At 40.4% G+C, this 15,589-nt stretch overlaps 1 protein-coding gene and 1 long non-coding RNA gene across 2 annotated transcripts in view; one reads left to right on the top strand and one right to left on the bottom strand.

Annotated features, from left to right (window-relative positions):
* LOC108350274 (uncharacterized) overlaps window positions 1-8,070 on the bottom strand; it is a 30,795-nt gene extending 22,725 nt beyond the window's left edge. Inside the window, exon 1 of the long non-coding RNA XR_015672207.1 lies at window positions 7,970-8,070. This is a non-coding gene — a long non-coding RNA (uncharacterized LOC108350274). The remainder of the gene's footprint in view (window positions 1-7,969) is intronic.
* Window positions 8,071-11,559: 3,489 nt separating this feature from the next.
* Window positions 11,560-13,456, top strand: Sprr1b (small proline-rich protein 1B). The gene is given in 2 exon segments (NM_001408796.1): window positions 11,560-11,591; window positions 12,714-13,456. A coding segment is annotated over 1 exon segment (438 nt). The 5' UTR covers window positions 11,560-11,591; window positions 12,714-12,732; the 3' UTR covers window positions 13,171-13,456.
* The last annotated feature ends 2,133 nt before the right edge of the window (window positions 13,457-15,589 follow it).

Raw genomic sequence — 15,589 nt, 5'->3', positions numbered from 1 at the left:
TTAGATCTCTGCCAGCAATGAAAAGGTGTGATGGCACCAATTCAGTTCCAAGAGGCTTAAACAGCACTAACTTTTAATTTTGTCACCAGCAGTACACACGGGTTCCCTCTTGGGTCTTTTTTTTTTTTCACGCAGCTTTTTCTTGCAAAGATTATATATACATTTCCAACATCCTAGGAACTATTATAAGTTGGCTTCATCTTCAAAGCTTCGCTCATTGTCCTGTTAGGATCTCCCTCAGGATACTCTGACTTTATTACATAGTACCTCATTTTGTTTATTTTGACTTTCTTGTCTGACATCTGAACTTGCATTCACATGCCACCTCGATCATTTTAGTTCCACCAGTCTAAGATAGAAAGTAGTCCTTCAGCACCACATCTGTGTCAGCATCCCAAGTGCCTGCATGACTGGCCACTTCTCTAGAGCACTGTCTCCCAGGAAGACCTGAAGATGGCACTTTCTTTTTGTAGGAAAGTATTTCAAAAACATATGCAAATTTCATTTTAATTGTTTAGTACTCTTTATTTTGACTATGTGTTTTTTTTATTATTTTTTTTATTAACTTGAGTATTTCTTATATACATTTCGAGTGTTATTCCCTTTCCCGGTTTCCGGGCAAACATCCCCCTCCCCGCTCCCCTTCCTTATGGGTGTCCCCCTCCCAACCCTCCCCCCATTGCCGCCCTCCCCCCATAGTCTAGTTCACTGGGGGTTCAGTCTTAGCAGGACCCAGGGCTTCCCCTTCCACTGGTGCTCTTACTAGGATATTCATTGCTACCTATGGGGTCAGAGTCCAGGGTCAGTCCATGTATAGTATTTAGGTAGTGGCTTAGTCCCTGGAAGCTCTGGTTGCTTGACATTGTTGTACTTTTGGGGTCTCAAGCCCCTTCAAGCTCTTCCAGTTCTTTCTCTGATTCCTTCAACGGGGGACCTATTCTCAGTTCAGTGGTTTGCTGCTGGCATTCGCCTCTGTATTTGCTGTATTCTGGCTGTGTCTCTAAGGAGCAATCTACATCCGGTTCCTGTCGGTCTGCACTTCTCTGCTTCATCCATCTTGTCCAATTGGGTGGCTGTATATGTATGGGCCACCTGTGGGGCAGGCTCTGAATGGGTGTTCCTTCAGTCTCTGTTTTAATCTTTGCCTCTCTATTCCCTGCCAAGGGTATTCTTTTTCCTCATTTAAAGAAGGAGTGAAGCATTCACATTTTGATCATCCGTCTTGAGTTTCGTTTGTTCTAGGGATCTAGGGTAATTCAAGCATTTGGGCTAATAGCCACTTATCAATGAGTGCATACCATGTATGTCTTTCTGTGATTGGGTTAGCTCACTCAGGATGATATTTTCCAGTTCCAACCATTTGCCTACGAATTTCATAAACTCGTTGTTTTTGATAGCTGAGTAATATTCCATTGTGTAGATGTACCACATTTTCTGTATCCATTCCTCTGTTGAAGGGCATCTGGGTTCTTTCCATTTTCTGGCTATTATAAATAAGGCTGCGATGAACATAGTGGAGCACGTGTCTCTTTTATATGTTGAGGCATCTTTTGGGTATATGCCCAAGAGAGGTATAGCTGGATCCTCAGGCAGTTCAATGTCCAATTTTCTGAGGAACCTCCAGACTGATTTCCAGAATGGTTTTACCAGTCTGCAATCCCACCAACAATGGAGGAGTGTTCCTCTTTCTCCACATCCTCGCCAGCATCTGCTGTCACCTGAGTTTTTGATCTTAGCCATTCTCACTGGTATGAGGTGAAATCTCAGGGTTGTTTTGATTTGCATTTCCCTTATGACTAAAGATGTTGAACATTTCTTTAGGTGTTTCTCAGCCATTCGGCATTCCTCAGCTGTGAATTCTTTGTTTAGCTCTGAACCCCATTTTTTAATAGGGTTATTTGTTTCCCTGCGGTCTAACTTCTTGAGTTCTTTGTATATTTTGGATATAAGGCTTCTATCTGTTGTAGGATTGGTAAAGATCTTTTCCCAATCTGTTGGTTGCCGTTTTGTCCTAACCACAGTATTTCTTATTTACATTTCGATTGTTATTTCCGGTTTTCGGGCCAACATCCCCCAAGCCCCTCCCCCTCCCCTTCTCTATGGGTGTTCCCCTTCCCATCCTCCCCCCATTACCACCCTCCCCCCCCAACAATCACGTTCACTGCGGATACAGTTTTGGCAGGACCAAGGGCTTCCCCTTCCACTGGTGCTCTTACTATGCTATTCATTGCTACCTATGAGGTTAGAGCCAAGGGTCAGTCCATGTATAGACTTTGGGTAGTGGCTTAGTCCCTGGAAGCTCTGGTTGGTTGGCATTGTTGTTCATATGGGGTCTCAAGCCCCATCAAGCTCTTTCAGGCCTTTCTAAGATTCCTTCAGCCGGAGTCCCGTTCTCAGTTCAGTGGTTTAATGAAGTCTTTTGCCTATGTATTTGCCTTATGCTGGCTGTGTCTCTCAGGAGAGATCTACATCCGGTTCCCGTCAGCCTGCCGGGACAGGAGCCGACAGGAGCCGGATGTAGATCGCTCCTGAGAGACACAGCCAGAATACAGCAAATACAGAGGCGAATGCCAGCAGCAAACCACTGAACTGAGAATAGGTCCCCTGTTGAAGGAATCAGAGAAAGAACTGGAAGAGCTTGAAGGGGCTCGAGACCCCAAAAGTACAACAATGCCAAGCAACCAGAGCTTCCAGGGACTAAGCCACTACCTAAAGACTATACATGGACTGACCCTGGACTCTGACCCCATATGTAGGAATGAATATCCTAGTAAGAGCACCAGTGGAAGGGGAAGCCCTGGGTCCTGCTAAGACTGAACCCCCAGTGAACTAGTCTATGGGGGGAGGGTGGCAATGGGGGGAGGTTTGGGAGGGGAACACCCATAAGGAAGGGGAGCGGGGAGGGGGATGTTTGCCCGGAAACCGGGAAAGGGAATAACATTCGAAATGTATATAAGAAATACTCAAGTTAATAAAAAAAAAAGAAATACCCAAGTTAATAAAGATGAAAACAAACAAATATAAAACAATCCTGTACAATTAAAGAATTTATGGAGGTATCACCATTTATGATTTTCAGCTGTATTACAGAGCTATAGTAATAAAAATCTTCTTTGTATTGGCATAAAACCAAACAAGTTGATGAATGGATTTGATTCAAAGATGCAGACCTAAATTTGTACACTATGAATACTTGAATTTTTAAAAATAAAGAAGCCAGAAATATACAAAAAGGAAAAAGGATGGCTGTGGTCTAATTGGATGTCTGCATGTAGAATAATCTAAAGATCCAAAGTTATTACCTTGTACAAACCTCAAGTCCAAGTGGATCAAAGACCTCAACATAAAACCAGATACACTAAACCTGATAAAAGAGAAGGTAGGGAATAGCCTTGAAAGCATTGCACAGGAGACATGTCAGAAACCAATGGTGCTAACTTAGACAATTAACAAATAGGACTTCATGAAACTGAAAAGCTTCTGAAAGGCAAAGGTCATGGTCACTTGGACAAAAGAGTAGTCTACAGAATAGGAAATGAATTTCACCAATTCCACATCTGACAAAGGGCAAATATCCAAAAACAAAACAAAACAAAACAAAAACCTAAAAAAATTAGACATCAACAAATAACTCAATTACAAAATGAGGTATAGATCTAAACAGATAATTCCCAACAAAGGAATCTCAAATGCCCAAGAAACACTTAAAGAAATATTCAACCTTCTTAGCCACGAGGGGAATGCAAATCAGTATGATTCTTGAGATTACACTTATACCTGTCAGAATGGTTAAGTAATAGCTCATGTTGGTGAGGATGTAGAACTAACGGAACACTCCTCCATTGCTGGAGGAGTGCACCCTTGTACATTCATTTTGGAAATCAATTGGCAGGTCCTCTGAGTATAGGGCATCAATCTAACACAAGGCCCAGCTACAACACCCATGGGAATATACCCAAAAGATTCTCCATCCTACTACAGGGACACTTGTTCCACTATGTTCATAGCAACACTATTCATAACAGCCAGCAATTGGAAACATCCTAGATGCACCTCTACTAAGAAATGAATAAAGAAAATGTACATTTATATAATGAAGTGTTAATCAGCTGTTAAAAATGACAATATGAAATTTGAAGGATAATGGATGGAGTCAGAAAAAAAATCACTCTAAGTGAGGTTACCCAGAATCAGAAATATAAACATTGTTTATACTCACTTATAAATGGACATTAGTTGTTAAGTAAAGAATAATCACACTATAATCTACAGACCCAGAGAGAGTAAGTAACAAGGAGAGCTCAAGGTGGGGCAAACATGGCTTTTCCTGGGGAGGGAAAATAAAATATATTTACTTAGTGAATTTCAAGTAGGTAGACATGGGAACAGGAGAGATCAGGATGGACTGGAGGTGTGGAGATAGTACTTGGAAAGATGCATGGAATTGTGGGGGTTTGGGGAGCAATATGGAAACCTAGTTGAATAGAAACTCCATGGAATCTAAGGAAATGAAATCTAATCTCCAAGGAAATAGGAATTGGGGATATAGAACCTGAAAATGCCATCTTCTGTAACCAGGAACAAGTTTGTGTTGGGACTGGCAATCAATTCAGCTACAAAACCTTTGACCTAATATTTCTCATGCTTACAAGAGGTGCTGCGGTAAAGATGGTACAGCACTTGTGGGAGTATTGAAACCATTACTGGTCTAGCTTAAGGCACACACCATGAGTGAGAGTTCATGCCTCACACTGTACGGTTGGCTAGGAACCAGAGGCCGGATGGCCTAGAGATCTAGGATAGAACTGACAAAAACTTATTATAATTCCCAATGATATTCTTATACTCATAGACTAGACTCTAGCCCAATTGTTGCCAAAAAGACTTTGTCTGACAACTGATTGGAACAGTTGTAGAAACCCACAGACAAACATTAGGCAGAGCCAAGAGAACCCCATGGAAGATGAGGAAGGATTGTAGGTAAAGAGAGGGGGTCAAAGAGAAACAAGTTCCACAGAATCAGCTAAGCAAAGTTTTTAGGGGCTTCCAGAGACTAAAGTGACAACCAGGGACTCTGAATGGGTTTGCACTAGGTCCTCTACATATATGTTATGGTTGTGTAGCTTGGTGGTTTTTTGAGACTCCTAACAGTAGGAATCAGGGTGTTTCTGACTCTTGCCTGCTTTTGGGATCCTTTCCCTCATTCTGGATTGCCTCCTTCAGCCTTGATATAAGGTATGCTACTAGTCTTACTGTAACTCATTATGAAGTAATTGGTTGATATCTCAGGGAGGCTAATATTTTTCTGAAAAAAATAGAGGAGGGATTGAGTTGGGGAAAAGGGGAGATTGGAGTAAGGACTAGTTAAGGGTGGATAAAAAAGAGAAGACTAGATAAATGTTAAAGAAGAAAAGGGGCAAGTCATTTCTATTATCCAATACAACAAACTAGTAAATAGTAATACTACATCAAAACATAAAGGCAATGCTCACTCAGAAATTATTTCTTGTCCTTGTTCGTAAAGACAGAACTGATCTAAAAGAACAAAAGGTTGTAAAGTTTCTTGACAAATGAATAAAATACATGGATCGAGGACATCTATCTACCCCCCACAAACTACGTATACCCAAATTACCAACATTAGTTTAAAAAAAATCTTCCTTGAATTTAATGGTGAACAACTAAATATGTTCTATCAAAATCAGTCAACAATGATGTCTGAGTTAAATATTAATAACATTTACTCTTTATGCATTTTTAATGGTGGTTTTGAAAAGTACTTTTTTCATATATGCCTGGGGCAATGCTGTTTTAGGGTTTTATTGCTGTGAAAAGACACTATGCCCAAGGCAATTCTTATAAAGGAAAACATTTAATTGGGGCTGGCTTACAGTTTCAAAGGTAGTTTCAGAGTTTCAGCATGGTGGGAAACTTGGGGACATGTAGGCAGACATAGTACTGGAGAAGCCAAGAATTTTACATACTGATATGAAGGTAGCAGAAGGGGACTGTGTTCCATACTGGGTAGAGCTTGTGTATATCTGAGACCTCAAAGCTATCTTCCACAGGGACATGCTTCCTCCAGCAAGGCAACTCTAACAAAGTACCACCTAGTAGTGCCATTCCCTATGGGCCAAACATTTTCACACATGAGTCTATAGGAGCTGTACCTATTCAAACCACTACACCATTTATACTCATTTTACAACTGAATAAATTGAGGCTGAGGAAAAATTAAGTGTCCTGGCAGTATAAGGAATCTGATTCAAAACCTTATTTATGCCCAGCTGTTGTTTCCCAACTGACCCCTCAGCGGGAATGTTGAAAAATGAAAAAAGCCTAGGAAGCGCAAGGCCCTGGGTTCAGTCCCCAGCTCCGAAAAAAAAAAAAAAAAAAAAGAAAGAAAGAAAAATGAAAAAAGTGAAATCAAATTAGAGCTAGACAAATTAGCAAAATTCTAGGAAATTAAAATAAACATAAACAACTACATTCAAGACAAACCACTAACAGAAAACAGTGAAAGGTTTCTCTTTACTGTCATGAGGCTTGCAGGAAACAAATGCGGATCTTTGTAGGCATGAATTGGTTCACCAAAAGAAGTACCCTGACCTCTGAAAATTTTTGGGAATCACTAACTCTGTAATATAATGGGTAAGCAAGCTGAATGTCTTTCAAACTAAGGATATTTAACTGGTAGAAGAGAAGTGAAAAGAACGTTATTCTGGTTATGTATATTATATGAAGTTAACACTTTACTGTCCATAACAAGATCTGCAGAGTCCAGTTGTATCCACTTGTAGAAATATATATCCCTCCTTTGATCATTTAGTTCCAGGATAAAAGACACACAACTTTTATTATTATTATAAGCCTTAAGTAGCATTAGAGCTGGACATATATTTACCCTCTATACTATTAGAATCTATTTCCCCAAGTTAGATTCGCCATGGTCCCTCTGGGCAGCTCTGAACTCCAATTGCCTGGCCATTATGGCTATGTTTTCATGATTTACCTACGCCATGGTAGCTTCCTCCTTTCTCCACCTTCTTTGTCCACTTCGTTCTTCTCCTCTGATCCCAAGCCTGGGAACTCCCAACTCCAACTATGTCTTTTCTGCCCAGTTACTGGCAGTTTTAAATTATGGAGGAAAGTTAAATTGTATATGCCAATTCTCCTATCCCTAGGAGCAACCAGGCCTTGGAGGACAGTATTTAGCATTACAACATATAGCAAAGACCAAAAATCTGAAGACCTACTTATTTGTATAGTATTTATCTTTACTTTTATCCTCCAAAGGCAGAAGTTTTGCTGTTACAGAGATTACCAAAAGTATAAAGTATTTGCTATATAATCTGCCACAGTATATCTGCTGACTTATAGTCACATATAAATGAAATGCATCTATTATGTTTTCATTATATTATTTTTTAAAAACATAATTGAATATTATATTTATGGAGCATATATATATATATGTATACTAAATGAAAAACTTGTACAGAATAATGTTTTAACATAATATCTTTTTCTTGAATTGGAAGGACCAAATAAAAATAAGCAAAGGATATATTGTCAAAAGCAATAACAGACAGATAAATGAAAAGTTATTGGCTTATTTACATAGAGAACCAGAAGTATACAAGATAGAGAGGATACTATCTATCTGTGGTAGAAAGATTTCTTATGAGTATGTAGAATCTTTAGAGTTTTCACTAGGGAATCAATTTTTCCTTTAGGTTCTCATACTGACTTTTAATTAAAATTTTTACTAAGATAATTACAAAGTTTCATGTAGCTATAAAAGGCACACTGTCAGTGTGTTTCAACGTTAACACTTTGAAAGACTAGTATTTCAGACAGTAGGTAGATAGAGAGATAGTCAACCTATTTCATTCATATTGACCATCCCCCATCTCCACTAAAAGAGACTATGTCTATCATACCCACTATATGTTAATAAAGTTCTCACCTCTTAGGTCAATGGGGACTTGGGGAACTTAACTGTACCTCTATCTAGTAAACTGACACAACTCCAGTGCTACTGAGGTGCGGACAGAGGAGGCCTGATGGAAAGTATAGTTTTCTTCATGCCTGAATGGGACCACTATGTTTGTGGAAAGTGAGGTGTAACTCAATTGTTACCCAACAGTCAGCAGACAACAGACCACATGCCCCACCCACATGCCAAGTAATGCTGAGCAGGAATCCTGGGCTTTACTTGGCACTAATTTGACATTGTTCTCCTTTCTTCTAAAAAAGCATATAAGAAAAAATATATTTAATGCTCCCCCCAACACATCCCACCACAAGGTTTGAATAATATTCATAATGTCAGAACATAATATGAAAACAGAAAAGTAAAACCAAGGGGTTGAAAACCTCAAACCAAATGCAAAGAGATAATAGGAACATAGTTGCTGTTGTTTCTATAGTATTCTCGAGATACCCTGGGTTCCCCTGTCATTTCTTGATTAGCTTCGTGCTGACTTCATCTCATTGTTTGATAGTTTCTGCTGGCTTTGTCACATTTCTCCCCTGGAAATAGTATATATGGTGCTGTACTTCTTAATAAGCTACCATGGCTAAGACATAGCTTGTATAAGTCCCAATTAACATCCTATTACCTTTTTGCCCAAAGTCCTTTCTTTTAGGACCCTGTCACTGAAAAATGACCTGCTGCTCTGGGCCAATTCTATATTTAACAAATTAAGTAACTCACTGGTCGGCCTTATTATCACATAAATAAATTCCCTATATTAAAATGATTATAGATGTGTGTTTAATCTACTAAAAATGCAACTCTTCCATTATAGAGTATTAACTATCGCTCTTAAAAATAAAATATCCAAAGTACGTGACAATCGGGCACCTGGAGACCTTTCTTTGTCATACTCTCCTAAGGATTTTTAAAGCAGACTTATAATGACCTGTGAGAGGATGAGTCATTATGTTCTGTGGGTGACAGGAAGCAGGCTGACAGGTGGGGCTGTGGTCTGTGCCTCAGTCTTGTGCCACTGGAGCATTATCAGGTAGCCCCAGCATTTTCTTTGAAATTCTACTTGGGGCATTTCCTTTTGAGAGTTTGACTTTGAGCACTCTGCCCTCAGGTATCCCAATGGCTTCAGTTCTTTTGAATCCAAATACCACCTCTTGGAATATTATTTACAAATACTGCTGACTTGTTGGTGGTCCTAATTGCTTATATTGCTACTGTTTTCAATTGCACTAGATGTAAAATTTTCATACTCACATGTTTTATTATTTATAATGGATTTCTGCCTTCAATGTATTCAGTTCAAATGGTTCAATAGCTTTGTTGTTTTTCACTGATACATCAATGTGCCATACCTCGTGTGCTATAGACATCCAAATCTTTAATGAATGAACCGGGGAAGTGAGTGTGTTTTCTTTTTTTGTAGAGCTAGAGAACCCTCAATTTTTTCCATCGCATCCCAAAATTTACTATGACTGCAAGAAGCATAAAGAACACTGAGTCCGCACCCCAGGAGGGAGGATCCAGGGCATGCCATTACAGGAAACTCTGTTACTCACTTTCACAAGCCTGACATTTGGCTTGACAATTAACTGATCCTACTGTTTGTGGTTATTCCATGGGTCACCATTGGTGTTGCAATCTCCCATAGCCCTGAGTCTGAGATCTTAGAAACTTTAGAGCAATTAGATACCCTTTTAAAAATATTACAATAGATGGATATTAGAGAAATTGGAGTTTTCTTTCATGCAGTCAAAAACATGGAAATTATGTAACATTCTTATTTTGTTCTACACTAGATTATTCTGAAGTTCTCATGAAGAATGGTAAATGGGAATAAAAGGAACTGATAGAGAACAAGGAAGTTTCCATTTAAGAAAGAGTTTCTCTGCATCAATTTAGAAGAATCAATCAGAAATGGTTTTCTTTCAGTGAGCTTTTCTCTTATTAAGGAACATTGTTTGCTTAACCTAAGTTTCAGGGTGGACAAGAGAAAACATACCATTTCTATATTGAAACCCCATAAGAACAACAATACCAACCAACCAGAGCTCCTAGGGACTAAACCACCACTCAAAGAGTACACATGAGTGACCCACGGCTCCAGCTGCATATGTTACAGAAGATGGCCTTGTTGGGCACCAGAAGGAGGAGAAGCCCTTGGTCCTATCAAGGCTGGATCCCCCAGTGTAGGGGGTTGTCATGGTGGGGAGGTGGGAAGGGGTGGGTGGTTGGGTGGAGGAACAACCTCATACAAGGAGGGGGACTGGGGATAGGATCTGGGATTTATGGAGTGGAAAGGGGATAACATTTGAAATGTAAATTTAAAAAAATCCGATAAAAAAGTTAAATAACCAGAAAATTTCAAGATTTTTTCAGTCTTTCTTAATTTTTATGTCAGTTCAGTTGTTTTTGTTGCATAAAAATAATATATATTTTAGAACAATGGCATAGAAAGAGAGACTTTCTAGTGAATCATGATTTCTAGTAAGGAAAGGGGAAGTGAGGTGAAGCAGCCTATGTCATAATGGTGGACATTTGGTGAGCAGAAAACAATCTTCACAGGTTACTGCTGTCCTAACTTATGAAAGAAACTTTTCCTTCTTTCCCAGAAAGAGAAACACCATGGAAACACAGCCACTTCATCCTTTAAGTCATGGTTAAGTTTGAGAAAGGATGCTCTGCTTGCCCGTCTCCTCTGAAATCTCTCCTGAATACCATATATGCCCTCCCTAGAGTTTGTGACTATTCTCTTCAAATGGCCACCACCATAAAACTCACCTTGTCACTGTCCACCAATATATTGGATCTCTCCTCATTATCCACATTCCCTGTAATCACATACCCAAGTCATACGTTACATTTATACATTAGATATAAAAGTGGCTGAACTAAAACTAAGTTACTTTGGACCTAAGCCCAAAGGTCATCTCATAGCTCAGAGTTCCCATTTCTCTTATAGAGATTCCCAGTCTTGTGCCTTTTATTTCTGTATCCTTTCTTGGAGATAGGACTCTCAAAAGGAAAAAGAATAAAGTCATTTTAGGATTTTTGTATGTTCACTTGTTTATTTGTTTCTAGCTCTGTCTTGTGTTTAATTCCACTAAATTGTCCCAAGTAGGAGAAAGTAATGACATTAAACCATAGCTTTCCTGAAGAGCTGGAAATACCTACTAGTTATCTGTCACCTACTTCAGATCCTGATCCACCCAATAAACCCATCTGACATGAGGCTCTACTGATGACATCCTTAAGCAGGGTTTCTGATACTCGATTTCTCAGAATTTTCTTCTCGCTCTTTCAATCCTTATCACCCCCAACCCCTGTAAACATCATCACACTTGAAAACAGGGTTAACGATCAGATGGCATAATTATCAGCATGTGAAAAAAATCACATTACTGGTTTCATCACTGTAGCTGGACCAATAAGTGGGTGAAGCACCTACGATGAATCATGTCTGACAGGCAAGCAATGATGATGCAGTGGCCCCATAGCTCCCATTTACCCTGAGGCTGGGCTTGTGCTTTCTATAAAAAGCCAGTCTGAAGAGGCTGACTTCTACGTCTGATCCCAGTGGCCATACTGCCTTGTCCAGGTAAGCCTCTCTCCACGGAAACTTTCCCATTTACTTTATGCATTTTGTGGCTTTCACTGGACCTTCCTTTGCATCATTGCGTTTGGGGTGTTTCTTTTCCTCTTATTGTAATTTCATCATAGTTATAGTGCAGATGATTGAGACAGTCTTTTAAAAGGAAGGATGACTGAAGGAACTTTAGACATAATTGCTGTGCCCCATCAATTCTCAATTCTTGAAGTGTCTGGATAAGAAGCAGAACACAGGATTATCCCACTGTTAGTGAAATCATTGCTTTATCTATAACCTTAATGCCGAGAATTTTATTCTTTCAACAAAGGCATTTGTTATAGGTTTACTGTGGTGTTTTGAACTGCTAAAGGACAATTTCAGCTGTACAAAATTGCATCTTATTTAGAAAATTAACTAAAGGCAATGCCATGAGGGGTCAGTGTCAGGAGATAGGGACAAGAGCTATGGCAGTTTTGGAAGGACAGAAAATGTCTTAAATGGTTGCTTTAGAAAAGTTGCCTAATAGAAGGGGAGGGGGAGGGGTTAGGGGGATGTTGGCCCGGAAACTGGGAAAGGGAATAACAATCGAAATGTAAATAAGAAATCCTCAAGCTAATAAAGAAAAAAAAGAAAGAAAAAAAGAAAGAAAAGTTGCCTAAAAAAGCATAGCATGTGATCCACAGCAGTTGGGCTAATTCCAGCAAGCAACTGTGAGTAGATCACCTGAGGCAGAGGAGTGTGTGAGCCACAGGTGATGGTAAGGCATGCTGGAGTGGCCGCAGGCATTCTACAGGTGATAAAACATCTTTATTGCAAATGATCGGCGGGCCCTTAGCATTTTACAGGTTATATTTTCTACATACCATCACATTTCCATGTGAGCCAACGTCAGCAGTCTAATATTCCTACTAAAGCTCTATTATGTGTTGCTAACTGTGCAATATTATAGATTGGAAGAGGAGGCAACCAGAAAGACCTTGATTGTTTAAAACCAAACGTTTTGCTTTTAAGTACCTCCATGGCAAAGTACCATCTATTGTAGAGGGGAGGGAGAACCTTTACTTCCTAAGACTTTGGAAATCTATTCCCTGCCAAGCTATTTCCTCTGTACACTGTTTATGCTGTTTCTAGGTCCACCCATCTTTGAAGCATGAGTTCCCATCAGCAAAAGCAGCCCTGCACAGCTCCTCCTCAGCTACATGAGCAGCAAGTGAAACAGCCTTGCCAGCCACCACCTCAGGAGCCATGCGTCTCACAAATCAAGTCACCCTGTGACACCAAGGTTCCTGAGCCCTGTGACACCAAAACTCCTGAGCCCTGCCACCCCAAGGCTCCTGAGCCCTGCCACCCCAAGGCTCCTGAGCCCTGCCACCCCAAGGCTCCTGAGCCCTGCCACCCCAAGGCTCCTGAGCCCTGCCACCCCAAGGCTCCTGAGCCCTGCCACTCCAAGGTTCCTGAGCCCTGCCACCCCAAGGCTCCTGAGCCCTGCCATCCCAAGGCTCCTGAGCCCTGCCACCCCAAGGTTCCTGAACCCTGTCCCTCAACCGTCGCTCCAATACTAGCCCAACAGAAGACAAAGCAAAAGTAATGTTGTCCAAAGCTGTGTGTTGGGGAAATGACCACCGATGGATGCTGTGCCTCAATTTCCATTCTGTTTGAATATACTTATATCACAGCCCCACCTCTCTTTCTATCTTTAAATTAAGTACTGGAAAGCTTTATTTTAACCTATTAATGTGGGGCCTCTGGGTCTTGGAATTGAGCCGAGGACTTGGTAGCTGTGCTAGTTTGTCCACTCAGAATTCTTTTGAAAAGAGACCAAGTTACAAATGATTGGGTTCTGTTATGTTTCTATTAAATTTCCTTCCACTCCTGACTATTGTCTGACTCAGTGATGTGTTCCTTTTCTTTATAAAACAAAGACTAATCTCAGACAAGAGGTCATAAAAGGGTTCTTTCAGCTGGCATCTGACTTTGGCACTAACACCCAATCCTTGTACTGATGAGTGGGGAGCTCTTCCCCACTCATAAATCCTAGGGTGCCAGGAGAAGGTTATGCAATGCCATCAGAGACTTTTGCTTAGGTCACTTAGAGGTAGAGGAGGACGCTCCTCTTAAAACTGAGTGAGTCACTCTGGCGTTTAATTAGTACCTGCCCAAGCTGAACCTGACTTATCTGACCCTGAGTGCTCTGTCCCTGAACTTGGCTTCTTGGTTTCTAGCTTAGTCAACTGCTTTTGTTCACTTTAAGGAATTTTTCAACAGAAATGAATCTGTTCCTTCTTATTAATTTATTCTATATATCCATAATTCAAATTTCCCACAAAATATGAAGACTCATTGACACAACTGTTAGCTCGGGCAGTCCTTTTCTGTTTTTGTCAGGGAACTTCCTAGTGGGATGTGCTTCACCCCAACACCCATTGAAACACACACACACACACACACTCACACTCATGTACACACAACATGAACCCACTCACACAGACACACACACACAAACACTCATTCATGTACACACAACATGAACCCACTCACACACACACATACACACACACACACTCACACTCATGTACACACAACATGAACCCACTCACACAGACACACACACAAACACTCATTCATGTACACACAACATGAACCCACTCACACACACACATACACACACACACACACTCACACTCATGTACACACAACATGAACCCACTCACACAGACACACACACACAAACACTCATTCATGTACACACAACATGAACCCACTCACAGACACATACACACACACACTCACACTCATGTACACACAACATGAACCCACTCACACAGACACACACACACAAACACTCATTCATGTACACACAACATGAACCCACTCACACACACACATACACACACACACACAAACATGGACAGACATGCACACACTCACATACATACAACACGCACACACACAGATACTCACACTGATGTACACACAACATGAACTCACTCTCACACACAATATGGACACATATGCACACTCATTTACATACAACATATACATACATACACACACACACACACACACACACACACACACACACACACACACACTTCTGCCCTGAGAATAGCAATCAAATTTGCTCCTCCAGATATTCAGACTGGAGATTTAGCTGACCAGAATGAAAATTTGTATGCCACCCGGAAACAAGAGCCACTTCCAGAAAGCTAAGAGAAACTTCAGATGCCCAAGTAACAAAATTATCTATTCATATCACAGATAAGTATCTGTAACACTTCTAATGATCCTGTCAGAGAATTTTGCAGAAGTATCAACTCTATTCTGAGTGTCAGGATTCCTGTTGTTCTTATTGATTTCTGGTCTTAAGATATCTGAATCTTGGCTCACTTCTCAGTAGACACTTTTTTTTTGTTTCAATGACAACAGATGCTGGCAAGTATGTGAAGAAAGAGGAAGACTCCTCCATTTCTGGTGGGATTGCAGACTGGTACAACCACTCTGGAAATCAGTCGGGAGGTTCCTCAGAAAATTGGACATTTTACTACCTGAGGACCCAGTTTACCTCTCCTGGGCATATACCCAAAAGACGCTCCAACATACAACAAAGACAGATGTTCCACTGTGTTCATAGCAGCCTTATTTATAATAGCCAGAAGATGGAAAGAACCCAGATGCCCTTCAAAAGAGGAATGGATTTAAAAAAATGTGGTACATCTACACAATGGAGTACTACTCAGTTATCAAAAACAATGACTTCATGAAATTCATAGGCAAATGGAATGAACTAGAAAATATAGTTCTGAGTGAGGTAACTCAATCACAGAAAAACACACTTGGTATGCATTCATTGATAAGTGTGATTAGCGAAAAAGCTCAATTACCCAAGATGAAATCCATAGACCACAGGAAACCCAAGAAGAAGGATGACCAGAATGCTGATGTTCCCACTCCTTCTTAAAAGGGGAAAAATATCGATAGGAGGGGATATGGAAACAAAGTTTAGAACA

The sequence above is a fragment of the Rattus norvegicus genome, chromosome 2, assembly GCF_021556685.1.
Source record: "Rattus norvegicus strain SHRSP/BbbUtx chromosome 2, alternate assembly SHRSP_T2T, whole genome shotgun sequence".
Taxonomy (NCBI): Eukaryota; Metazoa; Chordata; class Mammalia; order Rodentia; family Muridae; genus Rattus; species Rattus norvegicus.
The sequence above is the reverse complement of the archived record's forward strand: the minus strand, read 5'-3'. Positions and strand labels throughout refer to the sequence as shown.